At 40.6% G+C, this 24,421-nt stretch overlaps 1 protein-coding gene across 1 annotated transcript in view; it reads left to right on the top strand.

Annotated features, from left to right (window-relative positions):
- BMP3 (bone morphogenetic protein 3) overlaps positions 1 to 20,463 on the top strand; it is a 94,200-nt gene extending 73,737 nt beyond the window's left edge. The window contains exons 2-3 of the mRNA XM_069237427.1: positions 251 to 1,149; positions 19,688 to 20,463. Coding sequence (XP_069093528.1) covers positions 251 to 1,149; positions 19,688 to 19,879 — 1,091 coding nt within the window. The 3' untranslated portion in view covers positions 19,880 to 20,463. The remainder of the gene's footprint in view (positions 1 to 250; positions 1,150 to 19,687) is intronic.
- Positions 20,464 to 24,421: the final 3,958 nt, after the last annotated feature.

Genomic DNA, 24,421 nt, shown 5'->3' on the forward strand with positions numbered 1-24,421 from the left:
CGAATATACTAACTTCAGGGATGCTACTTCAAATGTTTGTGAACTGAAAAATAAAGTAGAAGTACATCCAAAAGGACATCACTGCATGAACATTTATGTTTTTTTGTGAACTGAGCACAGAGATAATGAAGCCCTTTTAGATCACCTGTTTTAGGGGCATGGAAACATACAGGTTAGATGAACAGAATTATAACATACAAAAAACATTAAAGAGTGATTTCTCTCATGACATCTCTCATATTTATTTCAGGGAATGCTGACGGAAAAGAAGTTCACGTTTTCAATCTGACATCATTGACAAAGTCAGAAAATATTTTGTCTGCTACGTTGCATTACCATATTGGGGATTCATCGAATGCAAAGTGGAGATGTTCTCATTCTGGTGGGTGCCAGCGCCATGGACCCAGGAAACAAGGGGTTCAAGCAGCTCTTACTTTCTGGGGCTTCGCTTCTGAGGAGAACCAAACCCGAGCCCTTGGCCATTTTATTTTAAATATGTCGACCACCTTACCTTGGCAGTGGAAGGACATTACTCAGGTCCTCCGTGAGGCAAAACAGGAGCATGAGCTTCTGATTGGAGTAAATATCACATCCCCAGGAATCCCTGCATGGAAAAGGCCTTCGTCCAGCCAGGTGCCATACATACTGGTGTATGCAAATGACTCTGCCATTTCTGAGCCAGACAGTGTGGTGTCCAGTCTGCAGGGGCATCGGAATGCACTGGTCGTTGGCCCAGTGAGGCTAGGCCAACCCTCCAAGACAGTTGGGGTTGAGCGGAGGAGGAGACGGTCAACAGACGTCCTTTTGCCCTTGCAGAACAATGAGCTCCCAGGGGCAGAGTATCAGTACAATGAGGATGAGGCGTGGGAGGAGCGGAAACCCTACAAATCCCTACAAGCAAGGCCTGCGGAGAGGACGAAGGGCAAGAAGAAGCCCAAGAAAAGCAACCGTCAGAAAAGCCAGACGCTCCAGTTTGATGAGCAGACATTGAAGAAGGCGAGGAGGAAGCAGTGGAATGAGCCTAAAAACTGTGCTCGGCGCTACCTCAAAGTTGATTTTGCTGACATCGGCTGGAGTGAATGGATAATTTCACCCAAGTCTTTTGATGCGTATTATTGTTCTGGGGCATGCCAGTTTCCCATGCCAAAGGTACAGTAGAAATATCTGTCATGTATTTTTCAAATCTGTTTCCTTCTCTGCATTTCTCTGTTGAACAGTTCAAATGTTGAGAGCTGTGCACATACTTTAATTCACTAGAAACAAACAGTATTGCTGTTAATCATTCAAATCATCATAGTTAAATGTTTTTGTTACAGTGGCTGTTGAAATGAGTATTATCAAGTTGCATTTTGGGTTTCAATGTAAGACTGTTTTTTCAAGGCCCAAATATTAGTAACTGCTCTGCAAATAAATGTGTTCGTGTTCATTCTAAGTTGAAATGGCAGGTAGATTTTCAATCAGTGGTGACAGTAAAAAGAAAGCAAAGTTGGACATGAAAATATATTGCGCGGTTATAAAGTAAATACGTGTTTGGATTACATGTAAGTAGCCATGTTTAAGCTCCACCCTCGGGGTAAGATGCGGGAGAGAAGGCTGAGCAGCTCAACATTAAGTAATGCAGTGTGTGGGATGATGTGCACACACCGTGAATTCACGGCTGCCATAGCAAGCACCTGTCTCTTTCATTTGCAGGTGATAATAGCTGCGCAGGTACTTAGGAACCCTGCTACCTCATGCATGTGTGCACCTACTTACACGGGCCAGCATTTAGAATATTTTGTGGAGCTCAGAACACCACAATCACAGCATTTGCTATCATATGCGTACGGGTATTAGCTAGTTAGATGCCTTGTCACTACTACATAGAATAGGTTTGCATTAAAATCCATTAGTAAATGCTGTAGGGATTTTGTTTAGGTTTCCACTCCCCCCATGTCCTATTCTTATAAGTAAAGGGCATGGGACCCTTTAAAAAGCGTGGGCCAGAGGAACCAACGCTGAAACTAGCGAGATAGGGAACTGAAGAAAACAACAGGCTAGCCTACCCTCGTGAATCCCAGAGGTCTTGCTGCAGGGCATGCGGCCACAGTACACTAGAGTAGAATAGGAAACGTGCTAAGTTCTGCTATGGTAGCAACTGCATTAACTAATAATTGGCTGCAGAGCTCAGCAGCTCTTTGAGACCAAAGAGTGCGCTCTAAGTAAATGTCACAGGTTTGGGGCACAGCGCATATCAAATTGCTGTCAACCTCTACTTGCAGTAAGTGCCAGGCCACACATATAATTTCCTCCATACAGTTTGCTTCAGCCATTAACTCGTTGTACAGTCTGCACTGTATCATAATTGCAATCATTCCCACACTAAAGTGTTCTGTCTGCTTCAGCCCAACACCACATATACTCTGGACCACTCTGCTCCATTTCATCCATGCCATACTCCACATGCAATGTGTGTCACATGAAGTATTTCCATCTTCCACTATAAATGTGCTCCACAACCCACATGAAGTCTTTGCAACAACATGCAGGCAATTTCTTCCATTCCCAAATGTAATATGTGCTGTACCAGTTGCAGTCTGAGCCACAGACAATATTTAATCACTACCACACTCCACATGTGATATGTGCAACATTCAGTATTGGATGCATACCAATCTCTACACCCAAAGTGGGCAACACGTCAGATACAACGTGTTCAGGTACACAATTTAATAAGTGGAAAATCCTGCCTACAACATGCTCCACCTACAAACTTCACCACTCTCCATATACAATTTGTTTAAGATGCTTTGCCTTGGATATAGACTGCTCAACAGTCTATCGGAGTTCCATCAGAATTCTGCTTTTACTGATTTCAAGAACACATCCAGTGAAACCAAATTTACGTTGATCAGGGATCGCGTGGGGTGTTGAACCCAGTAAATCCAGGTTCAGCCCCTTATTCTCTACTCTGGGTCCTAAAACTCTTGATGCTTGGTAATTGGAGAGTAGGTGGACCAGCAAGAATCTTTAACTTTGGCCCTGGTACCTCCCCTCCAGTACCAAGCAGCTCATAATCCATGTTCTCTTCATACAGCGAGCACTCTGCTCGTGCTCTACTCAGGTGCTAAACTACTCATCTTGCCCAACCACACACCACGCAAGAGCAGTGTGATATGTGTTCCAGCGTTTTACCACTCTCCCTTTAAAAAAACAAGGTCATTTGTTTCCTGTAGTTTTGGAAGCCATTAACCTGAGATGTCAACTGGAGTGGTTCATGTCTTAAGGAAAACTTTAGTGCAATTTCAGGTACTTACAATTTTTCAAGATAGACGTTATCTAGCAGAGTTAAAAAACAGTCTTTAAGGAAGCCCAAACTTTGAAAAATAACCGTAGCATGTCATTTTACAATTTCCATACAGCTTTTAATCCTCTCCGACTCGGGAATCATAGGTTACAAGAAACCAGATGTTGCAAGAAAAAGATTTAAAGGGAGCCTTGTCGGAGTTAAAGGTTGAATTTTGGGGGCAATCTGTGTTACTGGTATCCATCGCATACTGGAACTGCACTTGGCATAAGTTAACTTGAAGGCCTGGCATTGAAAGATGGCATTTGTCCACGTCGCAGGTGTTGCAGCCCTGCAGCGAAACCTGGTGTTTTTCTTGACTTCAGGCATTCCATCTTCTCCCAAATTCTACCCACCCTTCTCAGTGGCCCGCCCCCTGGGTGCAGCCTGAGAGCCGAATAGCGTGGCTGCGAAAGTTAACAACCTGCTGGGTAATCGGCAGCAGCTGGGTCTCGTTTTCCTCCTCTAAAATTCCTGACCCTTCCCTCGCGCTGATTTCAATTATCGGACTCCAGTGGTGTGTGCTGACTTACAGAATGCCTTGCAGAGCACTGGCCGGGCCCCTCTCCCTCGCCAGGAATGAAGCCACGTCGCGACGTCATCCCTCACCCCGCCCGCGTCTGCACCGCGGCCCAACAGGTCAGCGCGTCTCTCAAGAACGTACAGCTTAGCAGGTGCACCACCAACCGGGCCTGGACAGGTTCTCGTTCCGTGCAACCTACACCCTTTCCAGATCTATCAGCTAGTTAAAAAATAGAGGCTTTCCCCGCGTCTGCTCTCTGTCTTATGGAACTGACATAAGAGGCGGGCCCTGCGAACTCAGTTTCAGAGTTCGTATAACCTTCCTACGGGTATGGTGGAGCAGAGGAAAAATGTATTCACTGCAGGCACCTGTTTTTAACCTCGTGATAGGAGGTTCTAATCTCCGTTTTTTTCTTCCAGCTTTCCATTTCTCAGAGTGCGATGATATGAGAGAAAATTCATCCCCAAGACATGAACGTTCACTACACTTACATGGTGTGGTGTAGCCTACCACAGCCCACCACCATCTTAGGGGTGCACACACTCACCAACATTTTGGAGCAGGAAAGTGGGATTTTTTTTTTTTTTAAATCAGGGGAATGTGTTTTCCCCATAATGTATTTCCCTTATTTACATATATTGAAGCAGAGGCAATTTTAAGCGAGCGATACCTGAAATATAGATATTTTTGGCTTCAAAAATCAGTAGTGTCATGCCTGCTTTGGCCAAGTCACAAAGAAAATAGGGAGCAGTAATTGATATCTGTCATGTTTCAGACCTGCCACCTTCCCCCCCAAAAAAATTACCATGTGAGAGGAAGGAGCTCGGAGGAGGTGGGTTCTGCAATGGGAGTGGAGAACTTGGACCCATTACCTCACCGGTCATTAGCGTGCTTTTGAGGTGTGAGGCCATTGAGAGGGCTGTGCAGGTCACTACTGAGAGCCATTCTAAATAACCTCCCTTAAAAAACAAACAGAAGTTTCCAAGGTTGCTGCTGATGTCCTAGATTGATTGCAAAACCTCGATGAACATTAGCTTTTCTCATCCTCCTCATAATGAGTGAGAAATCCACTCACTGCAGGGATTTCCCACTCACATTGTCTGCCGCAATGTGATATTGGCTCCTTATCAGATGACCATGTGAAAGGAAGTGATATTGGGTGATTTGCGTGTGCACCATGTGAGTTGGCAGATCTGCATGCTTATGGAGAATGTAGCTACATGTTTGGGATTTATAAAAATCACAATTCGGTGACAACGACTATACAATCATCGAGAAGACTACACTCTGCCTCGCTTTCACTTGCCCATACTCCCCCCATTTGTCGAAGCAAAAGTGGAGGACACTCCTTCTCTCACATCGCAGCAAAAACCTGGACCAGCCTCCTTATGCACCCCTGGACCATCACCTCACTTCCGGATTTCCTAATGGCCCTCAAGACCTGGCTGTTCGAATAAACCTCTGGGATCTGCAAGTGCCTCGATACCATACCAGGTGATTAGCCGTGCTTTATAAATCCTGATTTGATTGAGGTGTTTAAACTTCATCCTAAATTGGGTCATGGTGCAAATGGATCAGATTTGTTTTCCTTTTTTCTTACTCTTCCTGGAAAATATCCCATTACTTGCACCGCAGTATATATTGAGGATGGTTTTCAACATCCAATTTGCATAATTACTCCAGACAATTTTCCACTGAAGTTGAGTGCATATTGTTTATCACACTCTCAATCCAGCCCCAACTATATACTTTTGAAATTCCAGCATGCTTGTGTTACTCTGCTTCCTAAAAAAGATCTTCTTAGATTACAAGCAGTGCAAAACGAAGCAGCATGCTTAGTCTGCAAAGCATCTATCCACACATATGTGACACCCTTATTAAAACAACTTTACTGGCTCCCGGGAAAGAACAGAGTTCAGTTCAAGTGCTGCTATTTAATTTTTATGGCCTTAAATGGTACTGCACCTGCATGTGTAACTAACCATGTCTTTTGCTACGATCCTCCGCGTTTTGCACTCTGTTTCGGCAACGCTTCTCAGGACAACTGTGTATAAGAAAGAAAATAGATGGATGTCGTTTTTCTGCTCTAGCGCCACCCCGTGGAAGAGTTTCATTTCTCAACTTTGTGCTACATTGAAATACAATATTAAAAACAAGCCATTGGTACTCTTCCCCTTGTTATTGCTTGAAGAGATATTATTTAGTGTCGTAGGTGAATGTGTGCTTTATCAAGTTTTGTTAACGCACGAGTTGTATGTTCCACATGCAGGTGTAAACGTTCCAAAACCTGATTCTGTCAGTCATGATCTGTATGTTGTTTGTGCGTGTGTGAGGAGATGACTCATTTTTCACCCCTAAGCTGAACTAAAAGATCTAGAGCAAGTGCTGTGTCTAAACTCATTCATAACTTTATTTTGCAAGAGTTTTAATGGGACAATATAAGCTAATGGAGCTGTGAAGACCATACACACCAGTACCAGGATGTTCCTTCTTGACCTGTAAGTGAAGCATGAATTAGGGTTTGGAACTTCTATTTGAAAATTTGGTTTTAACTTTGTCAGAAGGAGAGTTAAGAGCCCAGAGAGGACAAGCGATGTTGTTACCAAGAAGGCATTTTACATTACAGAGGATCTGCCATAACAACGTACCTTCAGATGTCTCACTTGTGAAAGGGAACACCCCACGCGTTTTACATCAAAGAAAGATAGGTTAACATCTCTGGATTGGATGCAGGGCATTGCATAATTTACCTTCTCTGATCAGCCTTCGGAATGGGTTTACGTAGTGTTAGGTGTGAGCAAATTTGTTCTTTGAATTATACCATGATGAATTTAAACTGGCAGAAATAATTCCAGGGTTAGCAAACATGACAAGTCTGTTTGACTGGACACTGAAGAAACAGACATTTGCAATGGCTATTTAGAGAGATGCAAACAGGAACTGATGCCGTTTGTAATTACATGCACCCCAGCACATGTGATAAACAATGGGGTCAGATTGGAGACAATGTTGTCAAAGAGCCACCTGCCTCCTCTAGTAGACCGAGGAATCTCTCTTCCACAGTTTAGGGTGGGCTGAAGAGGAATCCCCAAGAACCAGCTTTTCGGTGTAGTGCATTTAGTTGCACAATATACAGATGGGGAGATTACTGAAAAGGATAGTTTCAACTGAAATGTGATGTGCCTCCCAGGTGCGTGATTTCAGATTCATAGATCATGGTTGAAGAGTTTTTGATTATTACCAGGAAGGACAGTAGTCAAGGTACATTTTGGAACAGACGACAGAGACAAAGTATGTATTGGGGGGTCCTGCAAGAAAATATAGGGTTTTTAAAGTGATCAAAGAAATTGGTGTCTATCATTTTCTTTTCAAATGTACTTTGTGGAATGAAAAGGGTTAACACAATGTTAGCGGTTCAAAGAGTTACATATGGAGCTCACAGGGTGTGTTTTGCTTTGCTGTAGGGATGTGGGGTCCACCCCGGTGCCCTGAACCCCAGCCACGTGGGGAACGGTTGAAGAGGTTACAAGGAGAGGACACGTTTTTCAACCAAAGGATACATTGCTGCTGAATTTTCTGTCTCACCCCAGAGATCATCTTAGGGATGCTGAGCCCTGTCCCCCTTTTTAAGCAAAGGAAATCTAAAATGGGGCATGACTCTGCAAGGTCAAATCAAATCAAATCAAATTAGCTTTATTCGGTTTTGAGTGTGCTAACCATAAAAGCAGACACAATAAAATAAAGCTTCCAATAAAAGCAATAATAGAATGAGAAAAACATGACATTAAAAAAACATCAAGCATCAAATGCCTAAAATCTGTTCTGGGTGTGCAAAATCAATTATACATCACATCATAGACATCTTAAAGCATATCAAGGTCACAATCCATAATGTTCCTTAGCTTCACAGCAACTTAAAAAAAACTGAGTACACTCAGGATAATATCTCCCAACAGCATTTGTGAGTACATGAGAGCTGGCCTGACTTTTGAGAAATCTGCCCTTTTTAAAACAGGTACAAGATAAGCCTTCTGGGGCAAACACATAAAATTAGCAGAACATAGTCAAATGCAAAGTGTCCTGTGGAGACCTATTGTTGTGGTTACTGGCTTCTAATTTATGCCCTCTAGTCGTGCCCTGGGGATAAACCAGCATAAGGGGCAGTAAATCCAATCTAAATCTAATTAGCAAAAACGATTGTATCTATTCCTAACGCAGAGAAGGTAGGGTTCAGTAGTTAACACTGTCTTCAACATGTGTTGACGGGCACAAGGATTAGCAAGTTCCAAACCCTCTCTACCCATAAGCCTTTGTCTAAAAAAACACTCTTTGATTCAAGTAAAATCAGCCTTACAAATGCCCTCTGGTGAGCTGAAAAGATCACCCTTGTCTAAATTCTGGAAGGCGTCCCCGATATACTTGAGGCAGGGGATAAAAAGTGCATGATTTTGAGACAGGCAATCTTTCAGAACTTCCTTAATTTAATTTAATTTGTGGCCTTATCCAGATATTCAACCAAAGTGCGATAGGGAAAAAAGCTACAAGATCTGAAATGTATCCTATGCCTAATTCCTTGTGCACCGACAAAGTGGGAGTACATTCCAGAAAACTTTGCAACAGCCGCAAAAACATATTTTCCACCACTTGCAACTCAGTATGGTTGACATATCCTCAGATTTCACTCCTGTAGGTGGCTTTTGATAAACATTTAGCACTGTAGGTTTGCAAGCTGTCCCTAACAGGTCTACTGGCCAACCTAGAAGCAAAACTGAAAACTGCAGCAGTGCACATGAGAAATACTTTTTTTATTAAAGGATTCCAACTTAATGCTGGATCAAACAATAGGCCCAAATATGAAAATTCTCTAGTCTTAGGGAGGGCACAGGGTCTTATGATGAACCATAGGGATTTAGTGGTGTGAGGAACAACTATGATCACAAAAGATTAAATGATAAGTCCAAGCCTTCCAGGAACTTAGCAAAGGAGTGCAACAGGGCCTGCTAGAGCTGCATCATTCACCTATAATAAAACTGGTAAACTACGCAAACCCACCAATGGGCAGTCAGTTTTCCCATCCATCAGGGCCTGCTCAAGACGATTAATATATAAATTAAACAAAAAGAGGTTCAAAATACAACCCTGTCGCATTCCTCTATTGATACAAAAACTACAGGAGTACTGTAAGTCTTTAGAGTAATGTGCCCTGTGAAGATCTCTTAGGAACAAAACAATATCCAGCTCCATAGCCGTTGACAACATAATCTGTCACGGTTTTGACTGGTTAACCTAGTCAAAAGCAGAAGAAAGATCCATAAACCCCAAGTGAATGGAACCCTGGGGAGCAGGGTTGTTTTCTTACTGTCAGGTATAAATTCAAACACTGGTCCACAGTACACCTACTAGCACAAAACCCTTACTGGGCTTCTGACAGCACATTATGCTCCTCGAACCACACCGAAAGTCTCTCCAGGAGGATTCGGCCAACAACCTTGACCACAGAATCCCGAAGGGTAGTGTCTTCAAAATGAGCCACCCAAGTGTCTTCCGTAATGTGTGCCTCATGGGATTCTGCGAATTCGGGGGCAAATAAAGGTCTATTAATAATGCCCCAGATTTTAGAACTGCTATTCGAAGTGCTTGCATCAGTTAAGTCTGCCCAAGCCTCCTCCCTTAAATCATGCTTACGCCTGGCCTATTTCCTTTTATACTCACAACACGTTCTTGCCAGGGCAGGACCTCTAGGCTTTTGACTCAGCACACACTTAAGTTCCCCTAGGGCCTCCTGAACAACCAGAGTCAAACCATCTTGAAAACGTATGGCACTGTCACATCATGGGCACTTCCAGGAGACCAGACACTAATTTAGAGATCTCCGAAAAGGACCTCAGAATGTCGCATGGACTACTTGCGGGTAATACACAGGTAAAAAACTCCTTTTTGCATCTAAAATACAGGGACTTATAAAAGTCCTCATGGTTTATATGGGACCACTTGAGCCTCCTCCCTTGACTTACAGGTTTGATATCACCTGTAGCCCCCACCCGAGGGCGGATAATCAAGGGAGACCAACAGAGGGAGATACATGCTGGGTTATGATCACTGAAAGGGATTGTTGAGATCCAGGATTTGGGAACATGTGAGAGGAGAAGAGTTGAAACAAAAATAAAATCAATAAAGGACTCACATCCTGTGCCTGTAAAGGTGGGGTTTATGTCCCTTCTAGACAAAGACATCATCTCCAAAGTAAGAACTAGGTTGAACTGATTCAGCAAGGTATTTAAGCTATCACCCTGTTGATAATGCTCTAAATGAGCTCTAGACATAAGGGGATAGCCACTGCCTAAAACCCCTATATCCCTCAGGTTCGACATAAACGGATATTACAGTCACTTACCACCATAATAAATGCCGAAGATAACTTAGTGCTCAAAGTATTTTTTAAAAAGGAGCCCTAAGCTTGAACATTACAGCCCTCCTGCCAGGTTGATTTAGCCCTTCGCCTAGTCCAGTTCCTTCCAGCCCTCCTGCCTGGTTGATTTAGCCCTTCGCCTAGTCCAGTTCCATCCAGGCCTGTGGCGGGAAGCCAGCACTGCATGGAGAGTGAGGCAGGTGAGTGGAATCATAACACTCTAGAGTCTTTAAGTATCCACTGTGTTGGCTGTATGTTCAGCAGGACTAGAGTGATGTGGCAGGAGATGGATGAGAAGGTGTTCTCCCCCTGGTTGGGAATAGACTAGATTCACTGTTAAGGAACAATGGGATTAATGACAGGGTTAAGTGCAAATCCTGAGGAGGGTGCAATACTTTGTGAGTGTTAAACTCACCTAACGTTCAACTCGAACACCTTCAGTTGTTTCTGTTGGCAAAAGAGAGGACTGATGGTCGGTACCAGAAAGCAGAAACACAAGTTGTTCCTCTACATATCTCTTAGCTCCTATCCACAGTTGTGGTTACAGATATAAGGTTGTCAGCCCCTGCACAAATGAAGTGATGCCAGGGACTGACCAGGAGTGAACAATTGCTGGTTGGGGTGATGACCATGCAGAAGTAATTGCATCAGAACTGGATGGTTTTGACACAAAACCACACATGGCAAATACACGGGAATCTGTATGAAAGAGGATAGCTGAGGTTAAGAAAAATTTGACTCGCCTCAGGAACTAGTGAATTGGAAAAAACAGCCAACATTTGGCCATTATCTCTGCTTCCATTGAGTCCATACATGCTATAAAAGATGGCTACTATCCAACTTCAAGATTTTGTCTAGGAAATTCTTAGACCATGCTTTACAGTCAGGCTTTCAGCCTATTTGCGAATTAGAACATGTCTTAGTGGCACTATAAGACGACGTGTCATATCGACAATTATAGCAGTGTCTTATCAGTAGCATTCAACACAGATAACAATAAGATTTTTCTTAAAAAACCTTTATGTACAGGAAACTGCTTTTTCATTAGATTTCCTCTTGTTATCAAATTGTTTTTAGGTTATTAACGTTTTTTTCTGATTCATCCACACCAGTGCTCATGCCTTGGGAATTTCCTCACTTTCCCACTTTGTCATTTAATCTCTTTTGCTACATGGGCTAGGCTTTGCCTTTTGAGTGTGTGAAGTTGTAACCCAGGTTCTTTGTAATATCAGAGGTAAAGGGAAAGTGGAGTCTTGTTTGATCACTAATGCTGTCGACTGGGTATCTAGTTGACTGAATACTGATGGTCTGAAACCCAATCTTTCTAACTTAGAGAGCCTAATGACATATATTTCTCCCAATAGGTGGAATGTGATTCTCTGGTCTCCTATCAACACGTGCCCCACACTTGTGAGCACAGTTAGGAATCGTGGTTCGGGGTGGCTCAGAATTGTTGATGGCATTCTTCATTTCTACTGTAACAAGTGCTGTTTTCACCATTCCCTTATTATTCGACACATTCTACTTCTTCTGGATCTTTCCCTTAACATTATAGCGTGAATGATTTCATCCAGCTTTGAAATACAGGAAAGTTCATTCAGAACCTACGATGCATTAACATTTCTCCACAAGAATTAAGAGCTACATGGATGTATGTGTTACCAGACAAGAAACCAGGTCGTTTTTAAAAAAAGAAATCTGCTTGCTTGACACATCTAGTTTTTTACACTTCTTCGCCCTTCTGTTTTGCATCAACATGCAATTTCTTCCCACTTTTTGCCTTTGCTAGTTTTTTAAACTTTTCTTGTGAGTCCCAAAGGTCACAAACGCACAGTGGGGAGGCAGAGCTATTAGCTAGTGAGGTGCCATTTTGTGGAATTCCCTCCCACCATCTCTTAGGCATGAATCCAGACTACCCTATTTTAGAAGAAACCTGTCGGCCTGGTTGTTTAACAGCTGGTTCTTCCTGTTTCTATGGCACCCAAAGACCAAAAAGGTGGCTTCTGTAGGAAGTAGGAGCATGGAATGGACAGGGCAAGACATACCTTCTCCATTTTCTAGCAGTCTGGTGAAACATGTACCTCAGCTGCTGGTAAAAATTGAGAATATTAAAAACAAAATCAACTTCTTTCAGAACCCTCAGGGTACGAAATTGGAATAAAGGGACAGACCTTCTAGAGGTCGTGCTGGATTCCCTTTTCAATGAGCTCCAACAGTCTCCCTTTGAAAGGATTAGTGCATATAACATGCCAATGCAAAGCAGAGGTGATGATACAAACGGAGGTGGGAGTGTTCAATCATACTAAGTCTGAAAGAGGAGTCCCAACAAAAGTCACAGTGGAAAGCTGCATTAAAACCCATATCCAACATAGGCTATTGCAGAGTTTCCCTTTCCCCCCGACCGTAGTCTGGTCACACTATAGATAACAAAGGAGCTGCTGGCTATACACGGAGCCCTTCTGGTGAAGGATGTCAGAATTCACTACTCATCATAGTGAGGCCATGAACGGTTTGCAAAACCTATATCTTTTTCCGGCCACACACAACACTAACTGACTCTGGGGTCTAGGGGGAGTGAACGACCATCTAATTCTCCCTTACCTGCCTTTCTCTAGTTCAAAGCCTGATAAAGAAAATATGTCCTTATGAAGAACAGAGTGCTGGTGCCTACCATCTGCAAGGACCTGCACAAGTTTAGCACGGTCTTTAGTGCACGCCTGCTCTCCTCTTAGATATACTGTGTATATTAACATGGTGGATTGCCACATTTATTTTCCTAACTTCAAGTCACTGCTTTTTGAAATAACACATAGCTGTGGAATATAGTTCGAGGCTCTTTTTTCTCTACAAATGGCGGGCAAAACAAAAATATTATGGGGCAAGATTCACGGCTTCACTCAAAAATGACAGGTTGCAAACTGTGTTATCAATAAAACACGAAAATGGCGATTTGGTGGTAGGACACATTTGCCTTTATTTATAAAAGTTACCCAGAATCTGGCACTGGGAATTGGAAGTGACAGGGATGGACACAGGATGTAGTTACAGGCTCATGGATACTAATTGAAAGCCCCAAGATCAGGACGCCATCATTCATGAGACATTGGTAAGGAACCTCAAGGGATGATGTTGCCACATTAAAACTAATAGAAAAAGGAGGCAAGTAGAACATATTTTTGTTTGATGACAGAAGATGAAATGCAGGTCTGTAATAGTAAAATCATTGTATGGGATTTAATTAAAGTTTACAAGTGAGTATTTATAACGTACTGTTTAAATACATGTGGAATTTTTAATGAGACAAAAAAGTTTGACGTCTATGGCAAGATGAGGAATGAAAGCAGTGACCTTTCCTCAATGTTCTTTTTTTTTAAAGATCATCTGCAATGAGAAAATATCTGTTTCGATTGGATTCAACTTTAGTTGCATCCTTGAGGTCTATGCTTGCTTAAGAGCGAGATATTTTTGAGTTGGTGAATGTCTCAGCTAAAACTGGGTGTTGTCAGCACATTGGCCCATTTGGACTCTGTGACTGGGCAAAGAAGATGGTGCATTTATAAACGTAATCAGTTACTCTTCAGATGTGGAGGTTGCGAATTTCACTTGGGATAATGGTGGTGAGCGGTTGAACTTTGGGTAAAGCCAAGGCTATACATTATTATGTTATATTACCATTTCTTGACTTTAGAATTCTTTACATATCTGAAAAAGGAGGTGCAGACTGACATATCCTACTGAAAGAATATGATACTTATAGTTATAATTTATGTCGGAGTATATGGCATGCTAACACAGCTGTTGCTATTTCATTAGCATTGCTTTACAGATGAATCATATTTTTTATTTTCACTTTAAGGGCCTTTTTTACTCGTTAGGAATTTCAGAGCTGCATCCAATAGCAAACCCCGATTTTGAGTCACCAAAAGCTTACGCTCTCATAGTAAAAGGATGACAACCATCAAAGGATTATAGTGTCCAAACACAGTGCCAGTTTTTAAAATCTGAATGTGACAGGAATGATGCAATAATCAGATATTTATCATTGTACAAACTTGCATTGTGCATTCTTAGTAACGTAGCAAGGTACAGGGTGCACAGGATGTTCACACTCCATGGTTTCCTACTTGTTCTCCAAAATCCCCAGAAAATTAAACAAACCTGCTTAGAGGACTGTGGCATGGAAGGCTAGGAAGAGCTGACATATCCGCCCTCTTTGTTCATTCTCTATCCCGCCATGTTTAGGTCATAGAAGAGAAATGCAAAGATAACAACACAATACAGACGTTCCACATCAGATGTTTTAAAAAAAAGGATAAAAAGCCGTACAATAGGCAAATATAAAAAATTTACCATAAAAAAACTCATGAATAAACATAAAGTCGCCTCAGAACTAAGATCCTGACAAACTCCTACTACTTCATAGAAGTCGCTATTTAGGAAATGCAAATGCTATTTACCAAGATATTGATTTCCTAATAACGAATCCTACAAAGTAGGAATCTCTATTAGGAAATTGCAAATAAGAAATCCCATGCCATATGTGACAATGGGCCCGTTTTGCATTTCCCAAAAAGCGATTTCCTATTGGGAAATCGCTATTTGTGAAATTCAAAACTAAGAATATCTATGGGCAAAAGGCCCCCGGAAATGCACCCCAAAATTAGTGGTGCACATGAAGAACACACACATGCCCAAGAGGCATTTGTGTGCTCTATTGCCCTTTCAAAAAAGAAAGCATTTTGGGGTGCTTTTTTTTAAAGTGCGAATGGTTATCATAGACTTGAAGACAAAGGTAATTGCATTTCCTATAAATGCCCAATTCACATTTAGGAAATGCTTTGTACATCTGAATAGGAATCGCAAATAGGTAATCCCTATTTGCGATTTATTATTCAAAGGATCACAAATTGCGATTTCTACAGGGTGGAAAAAGCAATTTGCGATTCCGTAAAGGGCTTTGTACATCTGAAAAACCCATTTTGCATTTCTTAACGGCCTGAAATAGTGATCCAGACCGTTAAGAAATTCAAACTGGCTTTGTACATCTGGGCCAAAATGTAATGTAGTCTGAGAGGAGAAAGAATCACATGGGCACACTGCCAGAATGGTGCTTATATAACTGGTTCAGGGATGACAACTATAAAAGGCAGTGTGTTCAGTGTCTGTCTAGTGAGTAGACCTCTTTGATGGTTTTTAGAGACCCAAGAGAGACAATTCCATACCCAGACTACATTTTAAATGCCTACAGTATGATACCATACTTTTGTCACTTTCAGGGTGGTTCCTAGTATATCCACACCAGGACAGAATGTGTGCTTTTAATGCATGTTTCCAAGAGGCTAGACAGTAAGAGAGCCTCTGAATTGCTAAACGATTCAGGGATATCCAGACTGTAGCTGATATTTTTTATGTAAGCAAGCCATGGGAACTTCATCACATAATTAAGCAAGCCATGGGAACTTCATCACATAATCTAGTTTCCTCCAGTTTGACAGTCCCCTATGGTTAAAGCTGGTTTCTGGCTTAGTCCAAATTGACACTCAAAGTAGGGGATGGCGAAGTCTGATATGTAGTCGACGCCTAATTCTGCTTGGCATATGTATGTTACAATACTTTGAGGGATTGCCAAGAGTCTTTTGAGAAACCCATTCTTGATTATTTTAATAGTGGGGTAGTCCTTATTTCCCCTTAAACCAGAGCCATAGGCTGCACCTGATAGACATTCCCCTTGATATTCCACCACTAGCTCTTTAAGTGGTTTTAGGCCTAATTTGAATGCAAATTTAGAGTGTCTCCACACTTTTCGCAAGATTTGCTGTCATAGTACGTCCCAGTGGATTCCAGGTGCAGATGTCATCAAATAGAGCCACCAGATATGGAAAGGTTGATACAGGTGTGACTGTGCAATTATTAACCATAAAGTGCTTATTTTTATTCCTCTTTGGGCCACAAACCATTATGTGAGGCTTCAGTTGGCGCACAAATAGCTCCAGTTCTGCATAAAAATTGTTAATTGGTTGAGTAGTTTCTGAATCCCAATTGTGGTTCCGGCAGTAATCACCAAGTCATCTGCATAGAGTAGCGCACGGACTTGACAAGTCTCAATGTTGGGATGGCCACATTCAGGCTTATTAATTTAAAACGTAAACAAAAATAGTGACAACACTCAGCCCTGCTGCACTCCCCTTGCCAAATTAATTGATTTTGTTGTTTCACCCTTATTGCCGTACCTAACACATGCAGTTGTCTTATAAAATTGACAATGTTGGATTCCACCCCATACCAAACATAATGGCCCAGAGGTTTGAGCGGTTCCCATGTTCAAATACCAATCTGTGGTCTATAAAGGCTAGGTTAATGATCCATCTTAGCTACAGAGTGTTTATTTATTAATAGATAGAGGTTAAGGCACTGCTCAACAATGCTGAGACCACCATGGAAGCCGAACTGTAAATCTGAGATAATATTGTTATCATGGAGCCAAACTTCATGATATTTGAATAAAATCCTGCACATAAACTTTGTGGTTGAATTGATGACCAATATAGGGCAATCACATTTTGAGTTACATTTACTTACCTTTTTAAAGATGGGCACCATTGTGGTATATGACCACAATTTCAAAGGGCCCTTTCTGCAAAAAGCATTCAGGACATTTGTTACAAACGGTGGCTACAATATAATGTTCTCTATAAATCTGCAAGGACCCCATCAGGACCTGGAGCTGCACCTTTTGGGCACCTACTTACAGCAGCTATTACTTTATGCCGCTCAGCATCAAGAGCCTTAGGTTGTCCCATATTGTAATTCTCCGTAGCAACAGCCAATTTATCTGGGGGAGAGGTATCACCTTATAGTCTATCCAGGTGTTGGGTGTAATCACCATTTCGAGAACTGTCTCTCTGGAGTTACTGAACTACAGATGATTGATCACCTGACAGAATTCTCAGGCATCTTTCAGGGATATGGCAGCTACTAAAGACTCATACATCATCTCGAATTGCCTTTTTTCTACTTCCAAGTGCCTTCCTATAGGCTACTCAACATTTAGGAACAAGATCCATCGCCCTAGGCACCATTTGAATGTCTTTAATTAAATAATTGCGTGTTTGTGAACAGTGTGAATCAAGCCATCTATAACAGCGGTTTCCAACCTTTTGACTTCAGTGGACCCCTACTTTATCATTACTGGAACCAGGGGACCCCCACTGAATCATTATTGGTACTGGGGGACCCCTCACTGAGCCATTACTAAAAGCTGGGGACCTAATCTGTTAATATTAGTTAATTTTCTAAGCAGTTGTGGACCCCCGAGGTGCCCAGACCACAGGTTAGGAACCACTGATCTATAAAGTTTCAGCTTTGCGCGATGGCACTGGGACAATTAGAAGCTCCCTAATAGAGTCAAATAATATACTATAGAACCTCAAGATTTCAACACTTCTCTTCCAGATACTTAAACCATTCTGCTTTGTTGTGTATGATGATACTGTGAAATAATTTGGGTTTATGTACTTGCATCTTTGCAAGACTACCTTATTTTTGGGGGTAACTAAAGAAAGTCTGATGTAGGAGATTGAGGGTAAATGATGGCCCCTGAACACTTTCTCTGTGACAACATATTCAAAAAAGAAATTAAACAAATCATCATAAAACAGAATAAAATTAGTTATTCTAACGTGCTTCCTCCCCATATATTTTGGATTTAAAATGGGTTATTGGTAAGTGAGTCGAGATCAGACTGAAGGCAATCTTTAGAAGAGAGCAAATATAGTGCTTCAACATGTAAGGTATGGATAAAATGTGTTTGAGATTTTAAAGGGGATCTATTATACTGCACATGATATTACCAGACCGATCACAGGATAGAATATTAAAGTCTCCCACTCACAATAATAAAACAGCAGAAACCCTCAATTTCTCATTTCAGGGGATTAACAATATTAGTATTGTTGGCATCAAAGTTATTATAATAATAATTAACAAGAATTTCTTTTAGGTACACTCCATCCACAAACGGAAGTGGGGCAACACTAAATTTGTCCTAGTAACTGCCTAGAAGTGAAAGAGATACCATGGGTAATAGCCCGCCCTTTTCTCTACCTGAAAGTGCCATGATAGCTGGTGTAAAATATGTCATAAAGCCCTCAACATAGTGGGGACATATAACCCTGTGTAACTCAAACATATCTGTAAACATGCAATTATCCATGTAACAGGGTCGATGGCCAAGGCGTTAACAAAACTGCCCCAAGGAGGAACAAACATAAGGCATTTACCAATGATAACAAAAGATTTTTGAACGGTAAGCCCATGAACGAGTGGATGTGGTTAAAAGACCACAGATAGATTACAACAGGCCAGAGCGCTTGCGCGCTCGACCTAAAAAAAGTATATTTAGCAGGACGGCCTGCACGTATTGATATAACTTAATTAGTTTGTTCCATATTTGTTTTGTATATAGGTATCTGGTTAGTATTAAAGAACAGCAATTTCTCATACAAACATTAATATTATATCATTTTGGAATCTTCAGCTTTCTCCACTTGTTAATAACCTCAGCGTTTTGGAAAGGAAAACAAAAGTATACATGCCTAGAGTCTGTTCCTGCCTTTGGTTAAAAATTGCTGTGTTGCAGAATTACCTATGCCTTCATGTTGTCTTGGAAGCTGTTACTTTCGCTGACATACATTGAGCACAACTATTTTAAAGTGCCAGTCATACAGTTTTAGTTTATGGAATGTTAAGTTAATGCAAATGATGCACAAAAGTACACTGGTTTATGAAGTGATCCTCGTGAAAATCCGAGTTCAGTTGCAAATGGCCTTGAATCGATCGTGTTGTGCCATGTGTTATTTGAACATTAAATTACAATATTGCAGTCGAAATATTGATCCAGAGGTATAACAAGGTCATAATATCAGCTCATGAAATATCATCACAACAGAGCTAATAATCTAAATCTACATTTACCTTGGCGATATTTTGGAGTCGATGTTATGGCCACAATACATCTGTACTTAGGTATTTGAGGACTTGATATTATGACATACACCCCTCAAATGAAATATAAATTCGCTGTATATTACCAATCCTCAAAACAAAAAATATACACCAATATATCCACAAATAGAATGTCGACTGAATACAAAGTATAGTTTCAATGAAATAAAGAAAATAAACAAATATTTAAGATAAGACAATTGTGGGCATAGTGAATCCATGTAAGAAAATTATCAGCTGCCATTTGATACATACCACTTCATGAATTCTGAAAATATCCGCAGGGTGGTTAATCGGTCCAGTGGAAACTATTGGTTCATTTTCATTTCCACTAGGTTGTTGCTGGACAATTGTGGTTGTCAGATCAGTTAAGCTATGGGCTGATCATAATAATCTTCTAATTTTTTTCTTTTTTCTTGTAATTCAGTCCCTGAAGCCATCAAATCATGCTACCATACAGAGCATAGTGCGAGCTGTGGGTGTTGTGCCTGGAATCCCGGAACCATGCTGTGTTCCTGAAAAAATGTCTTCTCTCAGCATCTTATTCTTCGATGAAAATCAAAACGTGGTACTCAAGGTCTACCCCAATATGACAGTCGAGTCCTGCGCATGCAGATAAAATATCTGAGAGTGGACCTGCTGTGTAAATGCATTTCTTCAGTTTTTTCTGTTTTTGCACTTCTGCATTCCAATCCAAATGATGTATGAACTATAAACAAAAAAACACAAACATTAAGATCTCAAGAAGCTACAGATACAAACTTTGCATGCTGTGGATTTGAAAAAGACTATATTGTTGACCATGGCTTTGGATAAAACTGAAAGAAAAACAGTCAATTCTTTGGATTTTCAATGAAAAGAAAATGTTTGCTTCAAGGTTTTGAAGGACACATTGATTTATTTTTGTACAAAGTTTTTAAAAAGATTTAGATAAGAACGGTGGCTTTTGGTTTCTCATTTCTTCATTGACTTTGAAGGGGTACATGTAAATGGAGCAGCTGAAGCTGCCGGATGTGTGTTGAGTAACTCAACAAAACCGTGTGTGTCAAATGTTTGTCCTGCATTGTATGACATGTAACACATATTGTCAGATTTACACTTCTTTCTTGAGATCATAACTCAGTGCTCATGCATTTATTTGGGTATATTTCCTTTGTGTCCATTACTATTTACAGATTTAAATACAATGGGGAGGTGTTGTCATTACAGACTTTATGATTCATCTCTGGAATGTGTTGCTTTCCTTGTATATTAGAAAAGATTCAAAGAAAAATGTCCGAACAATTAAACCACAAGGAATGCCAGATACTAGAAGAGGACCTTCAAATTAGTGTTTATGATGCCTAAAATAGAAGTACAAAAGTGTATCAGTGAATGCAAAGCCTGTGCTGAAATAACATACAGGCATCTCTCCCACAAGGCCTCTACACAGTCATAGGTAAATGTTTGTGAAATGTTATATTGTGGGCTTAACTGTAGCAAGTCCACCCACTAGCTGTAGTTGCCGTACTGTGTGATAAGGTTACCTGTATCATTATTTTATATGTATTTTATGTCACGGTTCTGAGACTTGTATAAAGTATATCTGCCATTAGTGTTGCCTCTTAGCACTGTGGGATGCATGGAAGGTAGATTGCAACAGACTCCAGATGCTCAGAAAGTGTGTGGCTAATAAACTCTGTGAAATAGGCACTCTATGGATTAGTTTAGGGAAGGCTAGAGCTCTGGCATACTCATGTGCACGTTGGGTGGGCCTAAGGCAGTGGTTGTTAGTGTTTTGGCTTCTCCGGGCCCCCCACTTAATCACTACTCGAAGCTGGTGATCACGGCCTATGGAATTTCTACAATTTGAACCGCAAAACCATTCACACAAATACATAAACATGCATAGGTCAAACAAATACAGAAATTACAAAAAATGTATTTGAATCCAAACAAAAAAATCTAAATTTTAATGGGAAGTTTGCAGCTTTACAAAATTTGATTTAATTTCTGAAAGACTAATCAATATGCTTGACGCTAGCATGCCACTTTGTTTTTTTTGTTGTTGCTCCTGTTGCATGCTTGTTTTGTTGGTTGGTGCATGCCAGTGCTTCTGTTGAGGCCAGGAGTTCTCTATACTAGATTCTGTTTGTTGTACTTTGGTGCTCCCATAAATCAAATTAAGAATACCGATTTAATATTTAGCCTTCAATTTCCTTCACATTTACAACATGTTTTAAAGTTTTCAGTTTTATATTTTGCTTTTCATGTATGAATACATTATTAATCTGCTAATATTATTTAAATGTCTAAATAGTCACAGACCCCCTTGGTCCACAGAACACAAATTGAAAACCACTGGCGTGGGGTATCAAGGAATGTAGGTGTGGTATTAGGAGTAGCACATTGCTGGTGAGTTGACCTTTCTTTTGAGGATGAATGTGGTCCTTTCAATTAAAACTTTCAGATTGAAGGAAGATTCATTGTTAACATTTTGGTCCAGCACTGCCCTTATTTCAGTTCATCAGCTTGCTCAGTTTTCTATGGCTAGAGTTCATCAGTGCTATTCTATACTTGATGGTCTAATTTCAAAAGACAGTTATTGAACAGTGGTCTTTGTAAGGATGGTAGGAACATTTATTGTAATGAATGTCCATATGCTGTGAACAGTGAGAATCAAAAGAAGTTCCCCTCTAAAGCGTCCCTTTCCCTCTGCCCAGATTGCATGTCCGGTTTTGCAGTGCAATCTTAATCTCTGCTTTACCTGATTGTGGACTCATGATTGAGTTCAAATTACTTTTGATAATAATCATAGTAAATTGAGTAGTAAATAACTAATGTAGTTCCCCTTTTCTTAAGGACAAGCTTCTCTTGCCTACTAAGGCACCTGGACTCAATCTTTATGCACATGTATTGACACATGCACATGGAGACTCACTTTCTCTTAATGTATATAGCTCCTGTGTATATTACACAGCTTCTATATCTTTGACTTTTATTAAACATATAGGCACACATAGGACATGAATTGTAAGGTTATGTGAAGTACTGAAAAAGTCCTAGAATGATAAAGTGCACACTTCATTATCATAAATTACACATTGCATATTTACGCACCCCAGTCTGTAACATTACCTTACTTTCTAATGCAGTAAAACCACTTTACTTCAGATATGAACTGTAATCTACTTCTTGCACATATAACATGATTTTTATTCCCTTCTAATCTTATCTAATTCAGTGATTTAAAGTTGGTGTTTTGTGTGGCCTTACTAAGTGCCCTGCAGATTACAGGTATCACTGGTATGCAAGAACAGGTGAAAATCTAATTCTTGAGCAACAGGAGCTCAGCAGAACAATATTTATCAAGTTCTTATATTCATTGCAACCTGGTCCCAAATAATCCATGTCTTGCTTCTAACAGCATGCTCCATGCTTTGGGTTCCCACGCCTTCCTCAAGGACGTTGATTATCTGCTAACCTTGTTTATATCCTTTATTACAACATAGTAGCCCACTGCTGAGAGCTATACCAGTCAATAAGTACCCTCCAACAGGGTTTTAAGCCCTAGTCACAGACCATGTGTTATAACGGATGAGAGGACCAACATTGTAGATAGCATTCTACCCAGTAAATGTTCAGTGATCTAAATTAAAGAGGGAGAAACAGAAATAGTTATATGACAAAAATATTGTTTAACTTAAATATTTTGTCTTACAAATTGTCTAACAATATCATCCCATTAAGTGTAGATTTTAAATTGTTAGCTCCAATGGGGTAATACTTTTGAAACATCTGCATTAATTCAATACATACATTTTGGCTACCGGTGTCTTCTGATGTACTGCAGTTGGTTAAAGCGCATGGTGTCATTCATTCCTGAGGTATTGCTGCTAGCGTACTATAGTGGCAACCCAACACATTATAGCGAGATGAGAGATGCTCTGGTACAAAGCCAAAGTTATCCACCAGTAGTGTATTTGTGCCCACCTTGAAGGAGACATCCTGTAATTTCTCAAATACTTCCACATAACGCTCGAGTTTCATTTGGTCCACTTAAAGAACATTTTGTAATGTTTTTTTATTACTATAACATCACAAAACAAATGTCTGTGATTTTTGGGAGTGGAGAACTGCGAGCTATTCTGATGTTTCTCACTATGCATAAACAGTAAACTAGACAAGCTTAGTTCAGAAAAGGCTAGTCGGAAAAAAAGGCTTACCAGGTTGTAAGAGATCCAACATGACATATCTGTGAAATATGCAAAAAATATTCTGTCTGTCTACTTGAAAAACACATATTTACAATGCTCACTTAAAAGCTGTGTGTAGGCTCTTGCAATCAGCCTTGCAACCACTCATGAGGTATGATTTAAATTGAGTAATCCAATTATAATGTGTTTTTAGTATCCAAATCTGGCAATTTCCCATATATTTTTGGCAAGTTAAGCCTTGCATGCTTGTCTGTTCTTATTTGCACATTCTGACCATGCTATAAAGTAGACCAGTTTGGGATGAGGTATTTACAGCCCCCAATAAATGCCTCCTATAGTTTTTTACTTTAATACCAGTTTTGCATAACATGGAAAACCGGTATTTAACTCACTGAATTATCAATGTTTTGCCTTTTTATTGCCTTTTCCCTAAGTAGAGCTTGGCAATTTCGGCAACTAGAAAATTTGTCAGGGAAACACAGCAACTGTTTGATACTTGGAATTCCAATTGATGAACTCCTGTTTGCTCCAGGATCGGAATTTACCCCCCCGTTTGTAATCAGGATCTTTGTATCTACATTTCTATAGATGAAGTTCTTCTCTGAAGCTGGATTCTCACTTTGTGCTCAGTAGTAAAATTCTGCTGCGCTAACAAATATTGGTGTGTGCTTATGGAGAGCTCCTGCAGTAGTTAAGTTTACATATTCTGGACATTTGTGCACACTTTGTGGCAAAGTTATGTTGGAAAATGTGTGATGTGCAGTATTTATGCTTTCAATTGAAACTACACATATCCTACAATCGCCACCATGTTCCAGTATCTGATTGTGCATTGCATGAGTTGCTATGTACCTCGATTTACTGGCCAGGCTAGGTAGATGAATGGGGACTTCCTTCAACTGTGAAACACCTACCCCCATGCTACGGGTTGGTGAAAAGTTGTCTCTCAAAGGTGCACCTCATCC

Source organism: Pleurodeles waltl, chromosome 1_2 (genome assembly GCF_031143425.1).
Source record: "Pleurodeles waltl isolate 20211129_DDA chromosome 1_2, aPleWal1.hap1.20221129, whole genome shotgun sequence".
Lineage (NCBI taxonomy): Eukaryota > Metazoa > Chordata > Amphibia > Caudata > Salamandridae > Pleurodeles > Pleurodeles waltl.